Below are 25979 nucleotides of genomic sequence, written 5' to 3'. Positions count from 1 at the left end.
ACAGAAAGAGGAAACACGAAGTGAAACTTGAACTGATTTCAATCTATTGCACCAAAGCAAAGGATTCTGGGTTAGGAGGAGTAAGAGAGGGACTGAGGAAGTTTGGGAGAGGGGATGGCTCTCAGGTCCTGGTATAGAATAATGGATCTAATTTAGGGGTAAGATTGTTTTGCAGACACTGATCTTGGTGAGTTGAGAAATCATATTCATTTGCCAATGTCTATACTATAAACCATTAACCTCTCAATTAAAAAGATGAGAGAGAGAATTGGCTTTGAACAGCATACAGCTTAATGGAAAATTTTAAACAGGGGGGTCGGGTGGTAGCGCATGGGGTTGGGCAGTAGCACAGGGGGTTAAGCACACATGGCGCCAAGTGCAAGGACGAGTATAAGGATCCTGGTTCAAGCCCCAGGCTCCCCACCTGCAGGGGTGTCGCTTCTCAGTCAGTGAAGCAAGTCTGCTGGTGTCTATCTTTCTCTCCCTCTCTCTCTCTACCCTCCTCTCTCGATTTGTCTCTGTCCTATGCAACAATGACATCAATAACAACAACAACAATAATAACCACAACAATGATAAAAACAATAACAAGGGCAACAAAAGGGGGAAAATAGCCTTCAGGAGCAGTGGATTCATGGTGCAGGCACTGAGCCCCAGCAATAACCCTGGAGGAAAAAAAAAAGAAAAAGAAAAGGAATGAAAAGAAAAGAAAAAGAAAAAAATAAACAATAGCTATAAATGTATTTCATCCTTAACCAAGCCATCATCTTACTCCAGAATAGGAACTTAAGTCCCCAACTATCCTTTAATAATCCTCCCTTCGCCATTTTGAGTCCTTGAGTTACCTTGGGCTTGTATTTATCAGCTCATTTATTCTCAGAGAAACCGTTGAAATCAATGACATCAATAACAACAACAGTAACTACAACAACAATGAAAAACAACAAGGGCAACAAAAGGGAAAATAAATATAAAAAAATAACTGCTCTGGTTTTTGGTTTTTTTTTCATTCAAAGAGAAATAGAGGGAGAGACACCACAGAATTAGAGCTTGCAATTGTGCTACCATAACTCCCATATGTGGTGGGGCTGAACCTGGTTTGCACTCATGGCAACACTTGCACTGTACGTATCCAGCTTGCTATCTCTCCAGCCCTGAGTTAATTGTATTATCTGTTATTTCTTTTTGCAGATATATTGTAAAAAAAATTTACAAAGATGTTGAGTATCATGGCTAAACTCATTAATAGGTGGCATAATTAGGCATCAAATGAGATATCTTGACTTCAGGATAAGGTTTGAAACAACACGGTGACACTTGATTCTTTTGTTATTTTGCCTCTTAGATTACATAAGTTTAAATTAATCTCTTCATGCCCAAGTTAAAAAGAGATGCAGACAGAAAAGGTATAATGTTAAATGAGAAATTTATGATTTTTAGAAACCTGGTAAAGACTTTTATACTCCTTAGATAATAAACAGCATATGCAGACTTCCTGCCTGCCTGCACTAGACAAGGACAATATTTCTAAATTTGTAGTGGGGTTTTGTGTGATGTAAAATAGATTAGCACCCCTTTTAGTTTCTGTGTATACCTTTATCTCTACTCTTAATATAAACACTAAAAGGTTATGAAAAGCAGGTCTGGGTAGTGGTGCATCCAATAAAGTGTACACATTACCATGCTCAAGGACCAGTTCAAGTCCCTGTGCCTACCTCCAGGGAGGAAGTTTCCCAAGTGGTGAAGCAGTTCTGCAGCTGTCTCACTTTCTCTTACTATCTATATATCCCGCTTTCCTCATAATTTTTCTCTGTCTCTATCAAAAAATAAAGAAAGGTAAAAATGGCCACCAAAAAAAAGCATTGGGTGTTTTTCATGGGGACACAGAGCCCCAGCAGTAACCCCAGGGACAAAGAAGATGTCATGAAAGCTAATTAAACTTGTTAATATGAATACTAATAGCATAAATAATGATAACAAAAACAATATAGTCAGTGAAATTTATAGTTTAAGTTTCATATATAGAGAAAACAGTGAGTAAGGTAAGTCTAATACTTGTCATTGTGAGAACCGAGGCAAGTTAAATTAATAGATTGTGGTATAAATCTCCTTTTAGGCAAATTAGCAAATATATTATCTGTAAGGATGATGATGATGATGATGGTGTGTGTGTGTGTGTGTGTGTGTGTGTGTGTGTGTCATAGGCTCCATGGAATAAATAGCAAGTTTTGTATAGCATTGCATATTCTGCCAAAACGGCGCACATTTAAACTCCCGATCTACTTTTCATATTATTTTACTATAGTAAGACAATGCTTGGAAGTCGGGCAGTAGCACACTTGGCGCAAAGCACAAGGACCTGAGTAAGAATCCCAGTTAGAGCCCTGGCTCCCCACCTGCAGGGGAATTGATTCACAAGTGGTGAAGCAGGTCTGCAAGTGTCTATCTTTCTCTCCCCCTCTGTCTTCCGGTCTTCTCTCCATTTCTGTCTGTCCTATCAAACAACGATGACATCATCATCAACAACAATAATAACAACAATAAAAAAACAAGGGCAACAAAAGAGAATAAATAAATAAAATTTTAAAAAGACAGTGCTACACTGGTATTTTATAATAACTTTTGTTGCAACTCCTGAAGCACTTTTCTAAGGAAGGGCTGGGAAACCTCTGATGCATAAGCAGAAACATTTGGTCTGGTCCTGCCAGGGAAGCCATGAGTATGGCTTGAAATTCAGTATATCTAGGACCTTTTCTCATAGCAAATTTGACTGCAATTTTTTTTTTATATTTCTTCTACTTTATTTAATTTGACTGGACAGAGAGAAATTGAGACGGAAGGGGGATAAAAAAGGAGAAAGAGACAGAGGGATACCTGTAACAGTGCTTTCCCCCTACAGGTGTGAACCAGGGGCTTGAATCTACATCACAGAGTAAGGTAACATGTGCACTTAACCAAGTACACTCAACCCAGCCCTGAGTGGTCATTTTTAAGTTGATAATTTTGTATTGCTAACATATCAAATTATGATGTCATAAATATCCAAAATGCCCTTGGGAGATAGAAGGTTCCCCACCCAGGTCTAAATATTTTTTTGGTTTTTTTGTTTGTTTGTTTGTATTGTTTTTTTAGATAGACATGGAAATGCAAAAAGGCATATATAGAGAGAAAGACTACAGAAGCTTCCTTCACTATGCTGGGGGTCAGGTTCAGTTATGGGTCACACAATGGCAAAGCAGCATGCTATCAAAGTGAGCTATTATTCTAGTCTGAGGAAGCATTTGTAATTTTTCTCATTTATAATCAATTCTGATTGCCTCAGAATCAAGAAAACCAAAAAGGCTTTGGACAGTGCTTAATTTTTTAAATTATTACTTATGGTGACAAAACTTACATATGATTACAAGTAAATATTTGTTATGCCATTAAATTAATCATAACTAATTTTGTGGTCTCATATAGTCGCATGAAGAGAAAACCTTCAAACCCAGTAATTATGAAGGAAATGAAGAGTTAAACACTAACAAGTATTTTTCCTAACAGATTAATAACATCAAAAATTTACATTGCTAATGAGTATATAATGAGACTCATAACTTACTGGTAGAAAGAGAAATTAAAGCAAATCTTTTGGAAAAAAGTAACACTGTCATAAGACTTAACTTCTATATTTATTTATTCAGCATTTTATTTTTTAATGTTGTCTATTATGGAAGCAGTCTATACAGAGAAAATTATAGAAACTCAATGATAGTTTAAGTCATAATATAAGTAACAAATGTAAATATAAAACAAAATAAATGTAAATAGCTAAAGTGAGCAAATTGTAAGTAAAGTTTAAGGAAATATTAAGAAATGTCTAAAATATCTTCCATTTGTTCTTCCAGAACACTTTTTTATGTAATTATTTCATATAATTTATTTTTCTACTGTTCAAGTCAGCAAAATTACTCATTAAGTCATTATAATCAAGGCTTTAACATAATTTATAACCTGCAGACAGTGTCCAGATGCTTAATTTTTTTTGAGTCATTACGGTGATAAAATTTATATATGATTATAAGTAATGCTAAACTAGACAACCTTTGCTCACTATAGTTCTTTTTTTCTTTTTCTTTTTCTTTTATTAGTGATTTAATAATGATTGACCAGATTGAGGTATAAGAAAGGTACAATTCCATACAATTTCCACCACCAGAGTTCCAAATCCCCATTGGAAGTTTCCCTATTCTTTATCTCTCTAGGAGTATGGATTCAGGATCCTTGAAGAGTGCAGAAGGTGGGAGGTCTGGCTTCTGTAATTGCTTCTCTGCTAGACATGGGCATTGGCAGGTCTATCCATATCCCCCAGCTTACAGAATAATTTTCTCTCTCAATTTTGTTTCATTTGACTGCCAGTGGATTAAACTGAAATGAATCTTGTCTAAGCTGAAGAAAGGGGAAAGAAAGAGTGCAAGTGCTCTAGCTCTTTCCCAGTGAAATCATCAAACATTGCATTTTGACTAAAGATGACTCTGGGTCTCACATTCCAGTGGAGATGCCATTCCTGCTCCTTTCCCTGACCTGCTAAATTAGCCTCTGTTTGAAGTCCTGACTTTACGCTGTACTTTTGATATGATCTCCCTCTCCACTTCTAAACTATATCAGATTATTCAAATGCAGTATGATAATCGGGTTCCAACTAGGATTAGCAATAAATGTACATTAACAAAAGCCAAATCTCCAAAAATATTTAAGCTTTTAAGTGATAAAAGTGCTGGTACTCTCGTGGAGGACCTCACAGTAGAGATAAGCTGGAGTACTGGCCTCTTGTGTTAACTCTAGTGACTAACAATAGGAAAAGACGAGGAGACCATTTAGTCACAAATGATCCGTTTAATGTACAGAAGACAGAGTTTAAGTAGCAGAAGGGAACAAAGGACATTTTTCACATGTGACAATAATGATGTGATGATTTTAAAGGTCAGAACCCTCATAGTGAAGGATCTAAGGAATGAAGAGAATTGATAGGGGTAAAGGAAAGTTCAGGAATGATTAGTGTCTATTGGGTAAGAGAGTCAATTAGCTGAAGAAAAACATGTTAATTATACCAGCAAGGGAGAGGCAGACAGAGAGGAACATTTTGGTCAAGGCAGAATATTGATATATGGAGGATATGTGATCAAGGAATGAAGAAATGGAGAGTGGGCCTTACTATTCTACTGACAGGGTAGGATGATGGAGTATAGTTTGTATGTGATCAAAGATGGTGAGTTTATAGTGAACTTTAAGCAGGCAACCATTTGGGGTTCCCTTGTTACAAACCAAATGGTTGCCTGTTTAAAGTTCACTATAAATTCACCATCTTTGTAGGTTCTTGTGATGCTAGGGAGGCTGAGAAGAGGAAACTGAGTCAGGAAAGCTTTTCCCTCCATAATCAACCCTGAAAGGGAGAGGCTGACAGGTGGGGTATCTTTTCAGACCTCCATCTTAATAATGGGAGTTCCCCTATACTCTTACCATGCTTTCACAGTATCCCACAATAAAAGAATCTAACATCTATGAGACTCAAAACTAATTGAAAATGCATATAAAGGTTAAAAAGACAGGACTTGAGAGTGTTAAAATTCTTACATTTTCCTGGAAGTCTTTCAGGTAAATTTGTTGTTGTTCCTTAGTAATTTTTTAGTGGTCTACCATGGACTTTTTATTTTCTTTAAATTTTCTTTAAAATGCTCAGTGATTTGAGACAAAGTATAAATACATAAAAAATATTTAGTTAATATTTCAAAACCTCTTATCTAAAATTATTGTCATTCTAATTTACTCTTTATATTTTACTTTTTTCTCCTTAAATTTTTTTTCTTCTCTTTCTTCCAATCCTCTTCCTCTACTTCCTCCTCCTCCTCTGCCTCTCCCTCCTTCTGTCCTCCTCTTCTGCTTCCTCCTCTGCCTCCTTCTCTTCCTCCTCCACTTCATTTTGTTCTTTTTTCTCTTTACCAGAGCATGTCACAACTCTGGCTTATTGTGTTAAGGGTGACTCAACCTGGGATCTCTGAGCCTCAGGCAATAGAGTTTTAGAAAGCTGGAAATATAGCCTAAAATGATTAAGAGGATACATGAAGAAAGACCTCTTATGTTGGTATGCATCTAGTTCTGCTTCTGGGATCTAGTTCTGCTTCTGTTACATTGCTTGACATTGTGGTCTATTTACATGGTCTTTTCTGTTACATTGGTTTGGTCTCACTCCCCCCACCTCCGAGAGATTTGGTTTAGCCCTTGCTAGTTTCATGCTTCTCCCTTCTCCCTGCCCCCTATCCTACATACTTCCTGTGTTCCTGACTCTGCCACAGGAGGAGAAAGATGGAGGAGCACATTGTGGGGTGATTAGGTGTTAGACTGTTTGCCCACTTGTGAATAAAGATTAAACTGCGTTCTCAGCTTTGCCGTGTGTTTCTGGTCGTCTGTTACGTGCCTGTGAAGCCAGCCCGGCGAAAACAACACTCTTAAGACTTCATGAAGTAGCAGGGAATCATTCTGAGTCTCCTGCCAAAAATATCAAAACCATTATATTATTTCCCCTGCTCCTCAAATTTTCCATGGTACTGTCTTTTTTTGTACTTTATTTCTATTTCTGCATCTCTATTCTTTCTGTAAGTTCTTTCTTTCTAGAATTCTTTATACATCTTATCTTTCCTCATATCCTCCTAACATTTGTTCTCATTTTAATTAGTTCTCATTTTCCAATTTAAAATCATGTTTTAATACTCCTTGTCTAATATTTCACCAAAAAATATGTAAAACAGCAATTTTCCAGTGAGGAACAATGGTCAGGCTGAGCCTCTGATTCTGGAAAGGAGGAAAACAAAAGGTATTTTCTGACTGAAATAATTTTCTGAATTCTGGTACAATGAGGAAAAATACAAGACGAGTGTTATGGCAACTTAAGAGTCAGAATGGAGACAGAAGTCAGAATTCAGAAAGGTTGAAGCTTTTAAAGCTAGAAAAGTAGACTAAACTGATTAAGAGGATACATGATGAAAAACCTCCTTAATTTTCATAGATTAGCAAGAAATGATTTTGAGTCTCTTATCAAAAATATCATTGAGTCTGGTTAAAAATCAGTGTTCACATGGTGTTGGGGTATGTTAAATTTCCAATTAAACATCATACTGTAACTTTTGGAGAGCTGTCATAAGAATCATGTCTTTTAGTAATCAGTTTATCTATTGATAGTCATCCAGAAAAGGTCACTGCAGTCCAAATGGATCAAGGTATTTTAAAAATACTCTAAATGGTTAATATGGTTCAGAAGTAGATTAAACTGCTGCTAGAAGAAAATCCAACAATCTTAAAGAGAACGTAATGAAATACAGAACTCCAAAGCGTAATCAGAATTCAATAAAATATTTTTGGTTATATAAAGAAATGGGAAAAGAAGACTTAGAACTAGAATAAACAAGTCAGTCTAATTGAGATAAGCTCAGAAAAGACCAAGATAAGTAAGCCTAGTGATAAGTAATATGAATTAACTACTAAAACTACGCTATGTTTAAGGAAAATAAGCTTAGTGAGAAAGAAATAGAATTTATTCTTAAAATAATTTTATGTATACAATTTTTCACTGTAAAATAATAAAGGTAATTAGACACTAAAGAAAAAGTGATTATCAATAAAAAAGTCATTGAGAGAATGAATGAAAGAAATGCATGAAGAATAAGTTAAGTCAATATTTATAGCTACAATGTATTTAATATATCAGGAAAGAAGAGCATAGAAAATATTTAATGAAATAATGACCAAATCTAAATCTTATGAAAACAAAAAATAGCTCAATAAACTTCAAGGAAGATAACTCCTATTAGAAAAACAGTGGTAAATGAATAAAACACTAAACTGTCAAAAAACAAAAAGACACATTGGAAAAGCCCTTTGTAAACCTACTAATAAAGCCAAAAATAACTCCTTACTTTTCATCATAAAATGCCAGAAAACAATAAAAATACAAATACATATAAAACTGATGGAAAATGCAGCCCTCAAACTAGGATTTAAACTTAAAAAAATCTTTCAAATGTGAAGACAAAATAAAGAATCAGGAATTTATACCCATCAAAATTTTAATTCTAAATAAAATAAACATATAAATCAAAGAACAATTTAGTAAAATATTTAGAAAATATTTTAAATCAAACAAAAATGAAAACATACTAGTTCAAGTATGGGAAAACTGATTATTGTGATGAAAAAAGGAATTGATGCCCCTCAATTCTAACTTCATTTAAAAAAGGAAGATTTCTAAGTCAACCACTTTAAGAGAGTAGAAAGCTGAAGGAAGGAAATAATATAAAAAACAGATTTGAGGCTGTGAAAATATAAAAATACACAGAAAAGTTTTATTTTAAAAACATTTATTTAATCACTTACTAATTAGAGACAGAAACTAATGGGAAGGGGAGCTAGAATGGCAGATACAGGTAGCACTGCTTCGCCTCTTCAACTGCTCCCTTGCAAGTGAGGGATCAGAAGCTTGAACCCATGTCCTTGCATGTGGCAACATGTCCACTCAGCCAAGTATTTCACAGCCGCAGATTAGTCTTAAAATTTCAATGATGTTTATTTCCTTTTGGCTTTAAATTATTTATTTATCTATTTATTTATTTATTTATTTATTTATTTATTATTTAAGAAAGGAGACATTGACAAAACCGTAGGATAGGAGGGGTACAAGTCCACACAGTTCCCACCACCAGGTCTCCATATCCCATCCCCTCCCCTGATAGCTTTCCCATTCTCTATCCCTCTGGGAGCATGGACCCAGGGTCACTGTGGGTTGCAGAAGGTGGAAGGTCTGGCTTCTGTAATTGCTTCCCTGCTGAACATGGGCATTGACTGGTCGATCCATACTCCCAATCTGCCTCTCTCTTTCCCTAGTAGGGTGGGGCTCTGGGGAAGCGGAGCTCCAGGACACATTGGTGGGGTAGTCTGTCCAGGGAAGTCTGGTCAGCATCATGCTGGCATCTGGAACCTGGTGGCTGAAAAGAGAGTTAACATACAAAGCCAAACAAATTGTTGAACAGTCATGGACCTAAAGGCTGGAATAGTGCAGATGAAGTGTTGGGGGGTCCTCTCTGTAGACTTTTGTGTACTTCTGCTTTCAGGTATATATTTTTCCCTGGTTTATAGACACGTGTGACTATATGCTCTATCTCAGGGGAACTGGTCTATATCTAGGTTTGGGGACTTTATTGGGGAGTGGAACACCTGGAATGGAATTAGAGAATACTATGAAAGCAAAGGTCTTATCCAAGTGATGAAGCTGAAGGATTGTCATTCCACACCTGAAGTCTCTGGACACAGTCTGAAGTGAAGCATGCTGGGGTGGCACTCGTTGCATTGATTAGGTTTCGATCGGCGGATGCAATATTCTTTGATATGAATTGAGAGAAGCATGCAGGACAGTGGGCCCCACCCTAAGGTTCCAGGGCCGGGGAAAATATAGGCTCTATAGTGGAAATGTGAGGTTCCTGTTGTCTTAGGGTTCAAGAAGACAATGGATAGTTATTGTTATCATCACATTATTTGGTAATTGGGTTAACTTTGAAAAGTCCCTTTTTTTTTAGGGTTTGCTGTATAATACCCAGCATCCTGTATATAGTGGTGCTACCGGTTGCTTCTGTTCGACCTGGTCTAGGCTTTTGAGATAGTCAACATATCAAAGACTCAGCCTATATATTCAAAAGACTCAGTCTGTGTTTTAAAAAGTTCAAGACATATGATCAATTTTTCCCCTCTCATATTAACTGAATAGTGGTTTATATGACTACACTTTAATAGGAGTGTACATAAACACCACTCCCACCTCCAAAAGACTGTCCCATCCCACCCACCCGGGAAGCTGAATGTCCACTATCCCCCTCACCACAGGGTTTTTACTTTGGTGCCCTACTCTTGATTTAATCAGATGCTGCTTTTAGTTTCCATTTCTGTTCTTCTTTCTCAACTTCTGTTGATGAGCGGGATCATTCCATACTCATCTTTGTCTTTCTGACTTAGTTCACTTAAAATAATTCCTTCTAGCTCCATCTAAGATGGGTCAGATAAGGTGCGTTCATTGTTCTTAATGTTTTTTCTTTCATTTTTTTTATTTGTGATTAGTAGTGGGTTACAAGATTGCAAGACTACAGTATATAGTTCCATACCTCATCTACCATCCATGTTCTGTGTCCCCACTCTCCCACCTCTCAAAACTAACCACCATCATTCTCACAACTTAGAAAATGATTGCTTGCTTCTGCATTTTGTGTGTGTGTGTTTTATAGTTTCATGTGTTCTCTAGATGACACTTATGAGTGAAACCATTCAATTGATGACTTTCCTTGTCTCATTAAGCATAATCATTTCTAGTTCAATCCATTTTGTTCCAAAGAACCCAATATCATCTTTTTTTGATTTCAGAGTTGTATTCCATGGAGTATATATCCTGTAACTTCTTTATCCAGTCATCTGACGATGGGCATCTAGGTCTGCTTCCACTCTGACAATTGTGCATAATGCAACTATGGACATTTGAGGGCATATGTTCCTTCAAATTAGTGTTTGAGTGTCATTTGGATAAATTCTTCAGAGTGGTATTGATGGGTCATAAAGTAATTCCATTATTATTTGCTTAAGGACTTTCTATACAGTCTTCCAAAGGTGCTGTACCAGCTTGCATATAAATATGTATAGTTATTTCCAAGATCCAGTTTCTGTTCATTGATCCAAATGTCCATTATTATCCTAGTTTCACATTTTTTTAATTAGTACTGCTTTGTTGTAATTAAACTGAAATTGGAAGTATGATACTTAATTTTTTTTCACTTTTCCTCAAAACTGCTTTAGCTATTCATGGTTTTATTGTGGTTCTATACAAATTTTTGGACAATTATTATACAAAATTTGGACAACTTTCAAGTGTCATTAGCATCTTTATAGGGATTGTATTAAAGCTATACATTGTTTTTGGTAGAATAGCCATTTATTAATGTTTATTCTTCCAATCCAGGAACAAGGAATGTCCTTCCATTTCTGTGTGTCATTCTCCATTTCTTTTAATAATATCCTGTCACCTTTTTTCTTCTTTTTTAAAATTTTGATTTATAAAAAGGAAACACTGACAAAAACCATAGGATAAGAGGGGCACAACTCCACACAATTCCCACCACCAGAACTCCATATCCCATCCTCTCACTTTTTCGTGCGATTTCACCTCAAGGTATTTTGCCTTTTGTGTTCCATTGTAAATGGGATTGCAAGCTTTAGTTCTCCTTCCTCTGACTTCTTGTTCGTATACAGAAAGGCAACAGTTTTATATGTATTGATTTTGTATCCTACTACTTTACTAAACTTATCAATTATTTCCAGTAATTTTTGTTGGAATTCTTGGAGTTCTCTAAGCATAGAATTATGACATTAGGAAATAAGGATAGCTTTTATTTCTATCCAATGTATATACCTTTGATATCTCTTTTTTGTCTGATTGAAGTGATGATCTCAAGACCTATGCTGATTAACAATGGAAATTGTGGTCATTGTTTTCTGGAAGAGTTAAGGTTAAAGAGAATTGGTGTTAGTTCACCTCTTAAAGTCATATAATTCATTAGTAAAGTTGTCTGGGCCTACGGTTTTATTCTTGGGAAGATTTTTTTTTTTTTGACTGTTTTAATTTCTGTACTAGTGATTGGCCTTTAATTGCTCTTGGATTAAGCATGGTAGGTGGCATGGTTCTAGGAATCCACGCGTGCTTAACTTGCAGTGACACCGCCCGGCTCCCATCCAGATGATTTTTATTCCCTCTCTCTCCCTCTCTCTCTCTCTCTCTCTCTCTCTCTCTCTATATATATATATATATATATATATATATATATATATATATTTTTATCTCTCTCTATGAATCTAGCCAATGGTTTTTCTTAGAGCTAGCTATTGGATTCACTAATCTTTTTTTTAATATTTATTATATTTATTTATTCCCTTTTGTTGCCCTTGTTGTTTTATTGTTGTAGTTATTATTGTTGTCATCGTTGTTGGATAGGACAGAGAGAAATGGAGAGAGCAGGGGGAAGACAGAGGAGGAGAGAAAGATAGACACCTGCAGACCTGCTTCACCACTTGTGAAACAACTCCCCTGCAGATGGGGAGCTGGGGGCTCGAACCGGGATCCTTATGCTGGTCCTTGTCCTTTGCGCCACCTGCGTTTAACCCACTGTGCTACAGCCCAACTCCCTTCACTAATCTTTTGAATCACCTTTTTGAAACCTTTCTGGTTTCAGTTTCTTTATTTTCTGCTCTAATTGTAACTATTTCCATCCATTGATTTGGTGAATCTTTACTGCTCTTTCATTGGTTCAGTTGTGATAGCTTATTTGAAATGTTCATTTAAAAAAAAAAAACAATACACTTATTTAAAGTTTCTTTTATCTGATAGAACAGACAAAAATTGAGAGGGAGGGAGAGACAAAGAATGAGAAACATTCTGCAGCACTATTTCACCCCTCTGCCCCACCCCCACCCAGGTGGGGACCAGGGCCTTGAACCTGGGTCCTTGTGCATGATAATACATGAATTTAAACAGGTATGCCACCTCCCAGCCCATGATGTTCACTCTCTGTTAATGTGGGCCTGTATTGTTACAAACATCCCTCTTAGGACAGTTTTTGCCACATCCTACCGGGTCTTGTAGTTTGTCTCTTCATTTTCATTATTCTCAAATAATATTTAAATTCTCTTGATTTATTCAGTGACCTAGGTGTTGTTACTCAGAAATCTATTGTTTAGTCTCCATATTTTGGGTGTATTTCTTTCTTCCCCTTTGTGGTTGATTTCTTCTCCTTCTCTCTCTGTCTCTCTCTGTCTCTCTGTTTCTCTCTTTAGTGATGTAATGATAATCGACAAGATTGTAGGATAAGAGGGGTACAATTCCCACCACCAGAGTTCTATATCACATTCCCCCCATTGGAAGCTTCCATATTCTTTACCCCTCTGGTAATATGGGCCAAAAATCTTTATGGGGAATAGAAGATGGAAGGTCTGGCTTCTGTAATTGCTTCTCCACTGGACATATGGGCATTGATAGGCCGATCCATTCCCAAGCCTGTCTCTATCTTTCCCTAGTGGGGCCAGGGTCTGAAAAGGTGAAGTTCCAGGACTTATTGGTGAGATAATCTGCCCAGGGAAGTCAGGTTGATGTTATCGTAGCATCTGCAACTTGGTGGCAGAGTATTGGAGCTGGAGAGTTGACATCCCAGGCCTGGCGTCTCTGAAAACCTTACCACTTTGTTATTTGAAAAGATATTTTTTATTATATCAATATTCACATAGTTTTAAGGTTGTTTTTGCTCCCAACATAGGTTAAATTCTCAAAATATTTGTGTGTACTTGAAAAGAATGTATATTCTTTTCTTTGGGGGTAAAAGGTTCTGAATATATATGTTAAGTTCATCTCATCTATGACTTTAATGAAGGCTTCCATTTCCTTTTTGATTTTTTGTCCCAGTGGTCTATTTCTTGCTGTGAATGGTGTGTTAAGGTCTATTTCTATTATTGTCTTGTTGTTGATGTCTCCCTTGAGTTCAGTAAGTAATTTATTTATTTATTTGGGTGCATTCATATTGGGAGCATATATATTGACAATGGTTATGTCTTACTGTTGGTTTGATCCTCTGACCAAAATATAGTATTAATTTCTGTCTCTTCTTACCTTCTCTGCCTGAAAGTCCATTTTATCTGATAGCAGAATAACTGTATCTGTCCTTTTGTCTGAATTGTTGGCTTGAAATACCTTGCAGAAAAGAAAAATGAATAAAAATAGAAAATAAACTGTATCATTAACTGGATTCATACTTGTAAGCAATACAACACATCAACAAGAACAAAAACAAGGGATCTATACACATTCAGAAAACTGCTAGAACTAGTGAGTAAAGTAACTAATTGAAATCTTAAACAAGGGTCGGGCAGTAGCACAGTGGGTTAAGCGCACTTGGGGCAAAGCTCAAGGAAGGGCACAAGGATCCTGTTTTCAGCCCCCGGTTCCCCACATGCAGGGGGATCCCCTCACAGGCAGTGAAGTAGCTCTGCTGGTGTCTGTCTTTCTCTCCCCCCTCTGTCTTCCCCTCTTCTCTCCATTTCTCTCTGTTCTATCCAACAACAAGAACATCAGTAACAACTGCAACAATAATAACCACAATATTGATACAACAACAAGGGCAACAAAAAGGAAAAAATTAGCCTCCAGGAGCAGTGGATTCGTGCTGCAGGCACCGAGCCCCAGCAATAACCCTGGAGGTCAAAAAAGGAACTTTCAAGCACACACATATTAGTGGATGAAATAGCTATGTTTAGTATGTATTAACCCTTCAAAATCTATTGGTTTCGTGTAATCTATACCAGCTGTTTATTGATGCCAAGGTTTTCTTTCTTAAAGTTTGATTTTATATTGTTTACTGTTATATTTTCAAATTCATCAATATTTCCTTCTGAGTTTTCTAATGCCTTGTTCATATTTCTTAATATTCAGGTACTATTAATTTTCAAACATATAGGCTATATAAAATCTGTTGTAATATTTTAATTAATTGAAAAGTAAGTCTAATACTACATTTCTCTATTATTTAGTGCTTTTAACATCTCATTAAATTTTGTATTCGCTAAATTATCTATATTTCTGATTTTTCATACCTTGTTAATATACATATATTATAATCTAGACATGAATTTCATCTCATTGTGGTAGGTATTTCATATTTTTAAATGTTGTTACACATAGTGGACTATGCATTTTGAAATGTAAAAGTTTAAATGTAACTATAAGTATCATTGAAAATTTCACAGGAATAAGGAAACTCAGTTAGAAAAAAAGACACAAGGTCATAGAATTAGCTCACAGGGTAAGACATGTGCCTTGCCAGTTGCATGGCCCAGGTTGAGTCCAAAAACTACATGAGAAAAAGTCTTATCACACAGGATAAAGTTCAGTTGCTTTGGTATCTGTTTGTCATCTATCTATCTAATCTATCATCTAATCTATCTGAATGCACAAAGCAGGCTGACTGGAGCAGTAAAGTCATGTGTGTGGAGTCCTAACTGTAAAAAAAAAAAAGATAAATACATAAAAATAATAATAATAACAAAAGACAGAAACAAGAAATAAAGCATACTGTAATAATTCAGGAGAGAAATTATGACAGTTTAATCAGTACCTAGCACAGTGTGTCCCAAATGGCAACAGGTGGATAATTATTTATTGTTTTACCATTTTTCTTGATTAACACAGAATTGTTAGTGACTTAAATTACCCTTTCTGATTTACAGAATATTTTGTATTGGAAAGCAATTCTATGCTGAGGGAAGCTCTCCTGAAGAAGAAGATGGCAAAGTCAGAAATTAAAATGCTTCATATTGATGACTATGGTAAAATTCAGTGCTTGATATGTTCTTTTAGAACAACATTCTCTGCATCTGTAGTTTCACATGTAAATGACTCTCCATCTTGCTCTCTCTTTAAAAGAACTTCCTTTACAGTTGTCCTTTCCCAAAGATTTTACGGACCGAAACCAGTATGCTCTTCTATTGATAATGTAAGTATTCTACTTGTTTTTGGAATAAAGGAATATAAATATTTTCTTATACTTGATAGCATCTTATTTTTAAAAGAGGGAGAAATTCCTTGTATATCATTAATCAGGTGAACTTTCAGTTGTCATATAATTCCTCACGGGTACCATAACAAAATAATATGGTCCTATTGTGTTTCTTGCATCATGTTTCCAAGTGAATTTGTGATTCAGAGTTTGTTATGTGAATATCTCTTCAGTAACTACTCAAGACCTATGTTCTTATTGTCCACAATAAATGATACTTCCTCTCTTTTACATAGCTTTACTGTGATGGGGACATAATGTAGGATTTGTCTTCTTAAATGATTGACTAAGCAGCACAGTATTGCTGCCTATAGACACAGTGTTGTACAGTAGACCTCTAGAACCTCTTCATCTTGCATGGATTCATGCATCTGATAAGAACTCACATATTGATGGCCGTCTTTACCATAGTTCTCTAATTTTGCTTCTGTGACTATTTACATGTCTCTTGTGTGTGTTCTTCTATAACCAGTTTATTTCACTAAATCTGATGCCCTTAATGCTGTTGCATGTAAGAACTGAACTTTTATGCACCATTGAATAATGTTTACTTCTACTGTTGAAACTCATAGTGAACCGCCCCCACACCCCCTCTGACATAGACTTTATTTTTTATATGTGTTATTAGTGATTTAATAGTGATTTACAAGATTGTGAGATTACAGGGGTATAGTTCCACCCATTAGCCATTACCAAAGTTCTGTACCCTTCCCTGCTGATAACAGTTATAGTTCACACAAAGTTTTAGAAAATGTTCAGCTTTTATTTATTTGTTTGTTTGTTTTTAACTTCATGTGATTCAGTATCTGTATTTTCCATATGATCAAACCATCCAGTAATTTTATTTAATCTCTTCACTAAGCATAATCACCTCCAGTTACATCCATTTTACAATGAAGGATACAATATCATCTTTTTTCATTGCATGGTTTTCCACTGAGTGTATATACCATAGCTGTTTTCCATTTGTCTGTCAAAGGACATTTAGGTTGCATCCACTACCTTGCTATTGAGAATTATTATGCAGCTATGAACATAGAGGTGACTATACCACTTTGAGTGTTCTTGTGTCCTTTACGCATATACCTAAGGGTAGTGTTGCTGCCTCATAAAGTATTTACATTTTTATTTGCTTACATACTTTACATGCTGCTTTCCAAAGGAGCCACAAAAGTTTGTATTCCCATCAATTGTGTAACAGAGTTTCCTTTTGTCCACATCCTGGCCAATACTTACCGATTCCTTGATGTAGGTCATTATCACAGGTGTAAGGTGGAATCTTAATATGATTTTAATTTGAATTTGTCTAGTGATAAGCAAAGTGAAACTTTTTTTTATATGACTGTATATCTTCTATAAAGCAAAGTCTCAGGAATGCTGTGTGTGTGTGTGTTTTCACATGAATTTTTAGATACTTCTTGTCATTTTTCTTGATAAGAGTTAGAATTTTGAAAGGGATTGCATTGATCTATAGAGTTCTTTTATCCCTTTTGTTAAAATGGAATCTTGGTAGGGCTTGGCATAAACAACTCCTCAGTGTACAAAACCTCTTAAGATTACAACTCACATTTGGTAACTAGTGGATTTTCTACTCTAACAAAGAATTATCTTCTATAGTATACAATTACATAGTGAGAAATAATGAATAGAGTGATTTATCTAGACAACAACAATCACTAAAAAAGATGTAGTGATCTTATTATCACTAACTTGCTGATATTTTACATAATATATCTAGAATCCAACAGATTGTGAGCCTTGTCTTCATCTATCAAGAGATAGTTATGTTCTGGAAACTCAATGATGAATGCATGATACAGACTACCCTGGAGAAAGTGGCCTCTGATAATTTAGAATCCCCTTCATGTTAAGTATTTATGTGTTAATTTCAGGAAAGAGTTTTCTGAGGGCATATCACTTAATTTATTTTATGAAACCCTGCCTATTTTCATATTATTGAGAGTAAGAGTGTATCAATGGTTATAGAATATTTTCTTAAATAGTTATTTATTCTCTTTTGTTGCCCTTTTTTTTTTTTGTTGTTGTTGTTGTAGTTATTGATGTCGTCGTTGTTGGATAGGACAGACAGAAATGGAGATAGGAGGGGGTCACAGAGAAGAGGAGAGAAAGACAGACACCTGCAGACCTGCTTCACGGCCTGTGAAGCAATTCCCCTGCAGGTGGGGAGCTGGGGGCTTGAACCGGGATCCTTATGCCTGTCCTTGTGCTTTGCGCCACCTGCGCTTAACCAGCTAAGCTACAGCCCGACTCCTGGTTACAGAATATTTTTACAATAATGAACATTACCATATAATAAAGAATATTGCCACTAAAATATATATCAACGACAGAATTACTGTAGCCTCTTTGGGGCCATGCCATTTCTATTGCTACTATTCTCCTATTTTCCCTTTGAATACCCAACTGCCTGTATTCAGACTTCCCTTGGAATAATATAGTATATCCTTGAAATCTGATATTCAGTATTCATTTTTATATTTATGCAATATATATGTGCATTTTAATACTTATCAATTTAAATATTTATTGTCCTTGTTATTCTTTCTTTCTAATCATTTATACCTCATTTTGTACAAGGAAAACCTACCTTATTGACATTTTAGGTAAGAAACTGAACTAATTAATAACAGGGGATTTGTCTGACCAGTCTGGTCTGCTCCTGAAACTAAGGCAGACATACAGAAAGGAAATGTGTGGCAGTTGGTAGCTAAAAGTTAATAGGCAGAAGCTAATAACCAAATAGTCAGCTGAGCCTTGCTTCTTCAAACACAACTGCCACCTAGTAACAAACCTCCATGGCTTGAATCCAGACTGAAATCCTACTGATAAGCCATATATACACACTACATATAGTATAAAATAGCTCAATGGAATAACAAGGAACATAACCCCAATCCTTATACCCCCATCACTTAATATATAAACAAAGTGAAATCTAGTAACTATAATAATAGCACCACCTGTTGGCTCAGCAATGACCAGCACAATGAATGTACATACAGCAGAGGAATAATAAAAACAAGTATCATAACATGATAACTCAGAAAGACAGAAATGAAACAGGACTCAAGGAAAATTGAGATATATAGGGACTGTCAGAGAAAGACTAGAAAATTCATTATAAAGTCTCTCCAAGAGTCTAAGCACAGTATTGAGAAGTATACTCAAGAGTTGAAAAAAAAAATCATTAAGAAGTTAGTAAACATAAAAGAACTCCAAACAGATTTCTTCAAAGAAATTAGAAAACATGAATAAAGAACTTCAGTCAGAATTCACTAAGCAGTTAGGAAGCATGGCAGAAAAACTTCAGGTAGAATTGTAGGGATTGAAAGACACTCTGAGCACAGTGCATGCTCAAGTATCAAGCTTTGGAAGTAGACTTACTCAGGCAGAGGAAAGAATATCTAGACTAGAAGATACAATTAGGGCAGTCTTTAAATTTAAAGATGATGGAGAAGAAAGGCTTAGAAAGAAAGAAGTGATGCTCCATAGAAGCAGACTCCATAGAGAAGTCAAATATAAAAATAAAGGGGGCAGGCCATGGAGCACCAGATTAAGAACACACTCTACTGTGTGCAAGAGTGCAGGCTCAAGCCCCTTCTTCTTCTAGCATTTGCCCTTCTTCCGTAGCCAGTCAACAGGTCAGGTTGAAAGCTGTCAGGAGCTGCTTGTTGCTGGCTTTGAAGGTGACTGGGATTGATGTGGATTCAGTCGGCTAGGAAGGATCGTCAGTTTCCCCAATGAATGGGTACTCATGGGATGCACCACGAGAAGGTCGATCCAATGCATCCCTCTCAAGCCCCTGATTCTTGCCTGCAGAGGAAAAGCTTTAGGAGTGGTAAAGTAGGGCTGCAGATGACTATGTTTCTCTTCCCCTCTATCTCCTTCTCCCTTCTCAATTCCTCTTTGTCTCTATCCAATAATAAATAAGTAAATTACATAAAAAAAATGTTAAAGTGGGGCCAGGTGGTAGAGCACCTGGTTAAGTGCTCACATTACCAGGTTCAAGCCGCTGGTCCCCACCTGCAGGGAGGAAGCTTCACAAGTGGTGAAGCAGGGCTGCAGGTGTCTTTCTATCTCCTCTCCCTCTCAGTTTTTGTCTCTATCCAATAATAAATAAATAAAAATAATTTTTAGGGAGTCAGGCGGTAGCACAGCAGGTTAAGTGCATGTGGCACAAAGCACAAGGGCCAGCATACGATCCCGATTTGAGCCCCTGGCTCCCCACCTGCAGGGGGTGGGGTTGCTTCACAGGCGGTGAAGCAGGTCTGCAGGTATCTGTCTTTCTCTCCCCCATCCCCTCCTCTCTCCATTTATCTCTGCCCTATCTAACAACAATGACATCAGTAACAACAGCGATAATAACTACTACAATAAAACAACATGGGCAACAAAAGGGAAAATAAATAAATATAAAAAATTTAATAAAATTTTTAAAAATATAGTTTTTAAAAATGTTAAAGTGTTAGGAATTCCTGAGTTAGAGAACAGAGTAAAGGGAATAGAGACTATATTTAGGTAAATTATAACGGGATTTTTCTCACCTAGACAATCTTTAGAGCACAAACTTCCTGGAATCAGAATGTACACTGAGGCACCTCAATGCAAAAAAAAAAGTCAGCACTAAGGCATATCATAGTAAAACTCAAGGACAAAAAAAATAATAATAAAGAATATTGCATGATGCTAGGTAATGGAAAGAATTGACATACAAAAGTAAAGTTATCTAACTCTCAGATTTTGCTTCACAAACCCTAAAGACAAAGAGAGAGTAGAATGACATATTCAAAATACTAAAAGATAAGAACTTCCAGCCACTATCCTTCAGATATGGGAAGAAATAAAAGTGTTTTCAAATCATCAAAACCTAAAGGACGTTTCCACCACCAAACCTACTTTGAACGAACTGCTGAATAGAGTCCTGCAGGAAAAGAAGAAACAAAGGATAGCATGTTCTAAGTGAGGTAAACAGCAGTAGAATAAAACTCAGAACACAACAGAAATAAGAAAGAGCAACACAATAGGAAAGGGGAAGGAATTGATGGACAGAACAATAAAGACTTTAAAAGTCTGTTTAAGATATAATATTATTACACTTTATGGGAACCATAAAGTTATAAGTTATTACACTTATGGTAACCATAATACAAAACAAGGAACAGAGAGCAGCGAAAAATAAAATAAATAAAAAATAGTGAGAAAATCACCATAGAAACTCATCCACACACAATGACAGATGGAAGCAAGTGGAAAAATAATCAACAACCTAAAACATATTAAAACAAACAAAATGGATGAGTGTAATAAACCACACTCATACACACACCTTACTAATCACCTTAATGTGGATGGCCTAAATTCACCTACCAAAGGACTCAGAGCAGCTAAATGGATTAAAGAACACAATCTGGGAATCGGGCGGTAGTGCAGCAGGTTAAGTAAGCACAAGTGGCACAAAGCACAAGGACCGGCGTAAGGATCACAGTTCGAGCCCCCAGCTCCCCACCTGCAGGGGAGTCGCTTCACAAGCAGTGTAGCAGGTTTGCAGGTGTCTATCTTTCTCCCACCTCTCTGTCTTCCCCTCCTTCTCCATTTCTCTGTCCTATACAACAATGGCGACATCAACAACAATAATAACTACGACAGGGAGTCGGGCTGTAGCACAGCGGGTTAAGTGCAGGTGGCGCAAAGCACAAGGACTGGCATAAGGATCCCGGTTCGAGCCCCGGCTCCCCACCTGCAGGGGAGTCACTTCACAGGCGGTGAAGTAGGTCTGCAGGTGTCTATCTTTCTCTCCTCCTCTCTGTCTTCCCCTCCTCTCTCCATTTCTCTCTGTCCTATCCAACAATGACAACAATAATAACTACAACAATAAAACAACAAGGGCAACAAAGGGAATAAATAAATAAAATAAATATTAAAATAAATAAATTTTAAAAAATTAAAAAAAAATAACTACGACAACAATAAAAACAAAAAGGGCAACAAAAAGAAAATAAATAAATAAATATTAAAAAAACACAATCTATCTATATTATGTCTCCAGGAAATATGTATTAAAAGAAAAGATAAATAGAAGCTTAATGTAAGAGGATCGAGCAAGATGTTCCAGCCAATAAAGCAGAAAAAAAGGGCAAGAACAGCAAATCTGTTATCAGAGAACACACACTTTCAGGTAAAACAAAAGAAAAAGAAAAAAGTAGAGATAGAGAGGAACACTACATAATGGTCAAAGGTCAATCCAACAAGAACACAAAACCATTATAAATATTTATGCTGTAAATTTAAGTGCACCCAAATATATAAAACAGGTATTCATTGAACTTAAGGGAGATACTGACAGTAACACAATAATTATAGGAGATATTAAAACACCAATCACAGCAAGAATCTAATCATGTGAACTAAAATTAAGAAGGAAATAGTGGTTTTAAATGAAATCATAGATGAACCTAACAGATCTATACAGAACTTTACATTTCAAAAGAAATGAATACACATTCTTCTCAAGTACACATGAGTAATTCAAAAGATTGACCTTATGCTGGATCATAAAGACAGCCTTAAATATGTGAATATTAAAATAATAAAATGCATCTTCTCAGACCATGATGGTATAATGCTAAAAATCAACCAAAAAAGAAAAGAAGCTGCCTCAAATCTGGAGGCTAAACAACATGCTTCTGAATAACACAAGAATCAAAGAAGAAATTTAAAAATTCCTCTATATCATAAAAAATTAAGGAAATAGTTATCAGAACCTATGGGGAACAGCTAAAGCAAGTCTTGAGATGGAGGTTCATAGCAATACAGGCACACATTAATAAAAAGGAAAAATCATTAATAAACTATCTGAACCAACTAAAAATGGAACAAAAAAAAAAAATCCAAAGGCCATCAGGAGATAGGAAAATAGTTAAAATAAGAGCAGAAATCTGTCAGTCAAACTTCACGGCACCAGTATGCCAGGCTAGCTTCATGGCGGGAGACAGACGACCAGGGACACATGGCTGAGCAGAGAAGCAGTATTTCTTTATTCATGAGTGAATGATTCAAAAAACTAATCTAATCTAATCTAATCACAACCCAATTCTGTCCTGCTTCTCTCTCCTCCAGCGGAAGAGTCAGGAACCAAAGAAGTACCTAGGATAGGGGGCAGGGAGAAGGAAGAAGCGTGAACTAGCAAGGACTAAACCAAAATCTCCCAAAGGCAGGGGGAGTGAGGCCAAACCAATGTAACAGAATGACCATGTAAATCGACCACGACGTCAAGCAGTGCAACAGAAGGGATCCCAGAAGCAGAACTAGAAGCATACCAACAAGATAGAAAACAAGAAGATCATCAGGATGATTAATGTAATCAAGAGCTGATTCTTAGGATAAATAAAAAAGACAAACCACTAGCTAGCTCTCTAAGAGAAAAAGAGAGAGCTATGGTAAAATCACTCAGAAATGAAAGATAAGATATTACAAAAGATGAGGCAGAGATATAAAGGATCATGCAAGACTATTATGAACATCTATACAGAAATAAATTTGACAACTTAGAATAAATGGATGTATTCTTAGGGTCATACCAACTGCCAATGTTGACATAAGAGGAAGTAGATATGCAGGCCAATCATTAGTAAAGAATTTGAAACAGTAATCAAAAACTTCTCTAAGAATAAAAACTCAGGTCCAGATGGCTATACTAATAAATTTTATAGAATAATCAAAGCAGAATTAACACCCATTCTTTACAAACTCTTTGAGAAAATAGAAGAGGTAACACTCCGAAACACCTTTTATGAGGCTAATAGCACAGCCAAAGTAGGAAAGGGCTCCATCAAAAAATAAAAATTTGACCTTATAACCCTGATGAACATTTATGTAAAGATCCTCAACAAAATCTTGGTTAATTGTATCCCAACACTATATTAAGAGAATAATCCATCAAGACCAATTGGGATTCACCCCTGGGAAACAGGTATGATTCAACACCTACAAGTCAATAATATAATCCATGATATTAACAAAAAGAAGTAAAAATAACATGATATTATCAATTGATGCATAAAAATCATTTAACAAATACCCATTTATGATAAAGGCCCTCAAGTAATTGGAAGTGGGAGGAAAAGTCCTCAACATAATAAAGGCAATAAATTACAAACCCATGGCTAATATCAGACTCAATGGAGAAAAATTGAAAACTTTTCCCCTAAAATCAGGAACTAGACAAGGATGTCCACTCTAACCACTTCCTGACATTGCAACCAGATAAGAAAGAGATAGCCCACCCATAGACAGTAGTTGAAAAATAAGAACAAAAAGAGAAAAACAAAGCAGAACTAGGATTGGATTTAGTGCATTGCACCAAACTAAAGGACTCTTGAGCAGAGGGAAGTATTCAAGTCTTGGAACATGATGGCAGAGAAGGACTTAGGTGGGCACTTCCCACTATTATGTGGGAAACTGAGTAATATTACAAATGTACCAACTACCATATTTTACTGATATCTATAAACCACTAATTCCTGCAATAAATGGAAAAAAATTGTATAAATACAGAAAAAAAGTGGGCAGAAGATATGATAGACAGTTTTCTAAAAAAGAAGTGGTACACATGGCCCACAGACATGCAGAAATCCTCCAATTCACTCATTAGAGAAATGAAAATTAAAACCTCTTTGAGATATCATCTCACACCTGTGAGAATGGGCTCCATTAATAAAACAAGAGAAGATAGGTGTTGGAGAGGATATGGAAAAAGAGGAACTCCGCCACAAAATTAACTCAAACTGGATCAAAGATCTGGATAATGGACCTGAAACTATAAAATACATAGAATTCCTCAGTGAAACATTTCATAAACTTAACATTGAAGCCATATTTGGAGACCCCACTCATGGGGCAAGGAAAATAAAAACAAGATTGAACAAACGGGACTATCAAATTGAAAAGCTTCTATATATCAAAAGAAAATACCATAAAGATTAACAGGAAATCCAGCCAATGGGAAAAAGATATTTGCATATTACACTTCAGACAAGCAGTTGATATCAAACATCTGTAAATAACTCAGAGAGCTCAACAAAAAGATAAATAACATCCCAATTTTAAAAGTGGGACTTGAACATATAATATAAAAAATAAAGTCAATCTATTTCTAAGACTGTGGGTGAAATTTGATGGTTATATGGGGGTGTGGATGGGGACACAAACCTTTGCTTACTGGAGTTGTGAGAAAAAAAGAGAGACCTAGTGACACTATCCACAATATCTTTAAGTATTAATATAGTATTAATAGTATTTAAGTATTAAATAGTATTAATTCTATTTTAACAGTGATTTTGAAACAAACATAAGTAAAAGATATGCTTGAAATAATGAAAAAAATTGCTTGTATAAAGGCTTTTTGTTGGTAAAAAAAAATACTTTGTACATGTATAGAAATATAAATGTAGTTTACTTTTTATATACACTTGTTGTTTATTGTCAAAGTGTGAAATCCTGAAAATATTTAAAGAAATAAATTTGAAAAAAAGGAAACTATGCTAATGGCTATGGGAGATAAAAAAATTACCAACATGCTGAAAAATGTTACAGTATTTTAGATTGGTGAAATTTATCTCCATAAGCCTAGTACACAGAATATGTATAATGAAAACTTTATAACCAAGTTGTAATATGCTAAATAATATACAAATAAATAGTACATAGGATGAAATATAATTATATATGTTTGTTTGATTAATAAGTAATTATTATTAGAAATGCCTATGTCTGGTAAGATATAATCTAGCCAGATTTACTGTTATTAAAGATGAAAGGGTTTTTGTTTGCTTGTTGTCTGAATGATGAGAAATAGTACAAAGTTGGGGAGCGAAGTTCACTGCCAAAGAAACAGTATTCTTTTGTATGTTATATATACTTTTTGGTGTTCACTTTATCAATATCGTATTTGATAAAGATATACCCAAGAGAGATAGTGACTGTTCAACAAGTTATGTTACTTTCCAAAATGCAGCATAGTCTACTATTCTCTTGAGAATTTGTTCCCTCTTTGTGAATTCATATTCTCTGAAATCTTAATGAACCCATGGTCATCCATCACGTCTTATCTTACTAGAAGCTTTCTTTCATCCTTCATCAATCCTTTTATACATCCTACTCTATCACCAATCCATGTCTCACCCTACAAACACATCCTCTGTCCAAGGAATCGCCATATATTAATCATTATTGGTCACATTGTCACATTTACATTTTACCCTATTTTAAAATGGTTTTATATGTTATTTAAGTAATTTC

General features: G+C 35.7%; 1 protein-coding gene across 3 annotated transcripts in view; it reads left to right on the top strand.

Moving 5' to 3' along the window:
• DPP10 (dipeptidyl peptidase like 10) overlaps positions 1–25979 on the top strand; it is a 737074-nt gene that overhangs the window by 664312 nt on the left and 46783 nt on the right. For all 3 annotated transcript variants that reach the window (XM_060178018.1, XM_060178015.1, XM_060178016.1), the window contains 2 exons: positions 15334–15432; positions 15530–15599. In XM_060178018.1, the coding sequence (XP_060034001.1) occupies positions 15334–15432; positions 15530–15599 (169 nt within the window). The remainder of the gene's footprint in view (positions 1–15333; positions 15433–15529; positions 15600–25979) is intronic.

The sequence above is a fragment of the Erinaceus europaeus genome, chromosome 18 (genome assembly GCF_950295315.1).
Source record: "Erinaceus europaeus chromosome 18, mEriEur2.1, whole genome shotgun sequence".
NCBI classification, from domain to species: domain Eukaryota; kingdom Metazoa; phylum Chordata; class Mammalia; order Eulipotyphla; family Erinaceidae; genus Erinaceus; species Erinaceus europaeus.
Note: the sequence above shows the minus strand (reverse complement) of the source record. Positions and strands in the feature narration are given on the sequence as shown.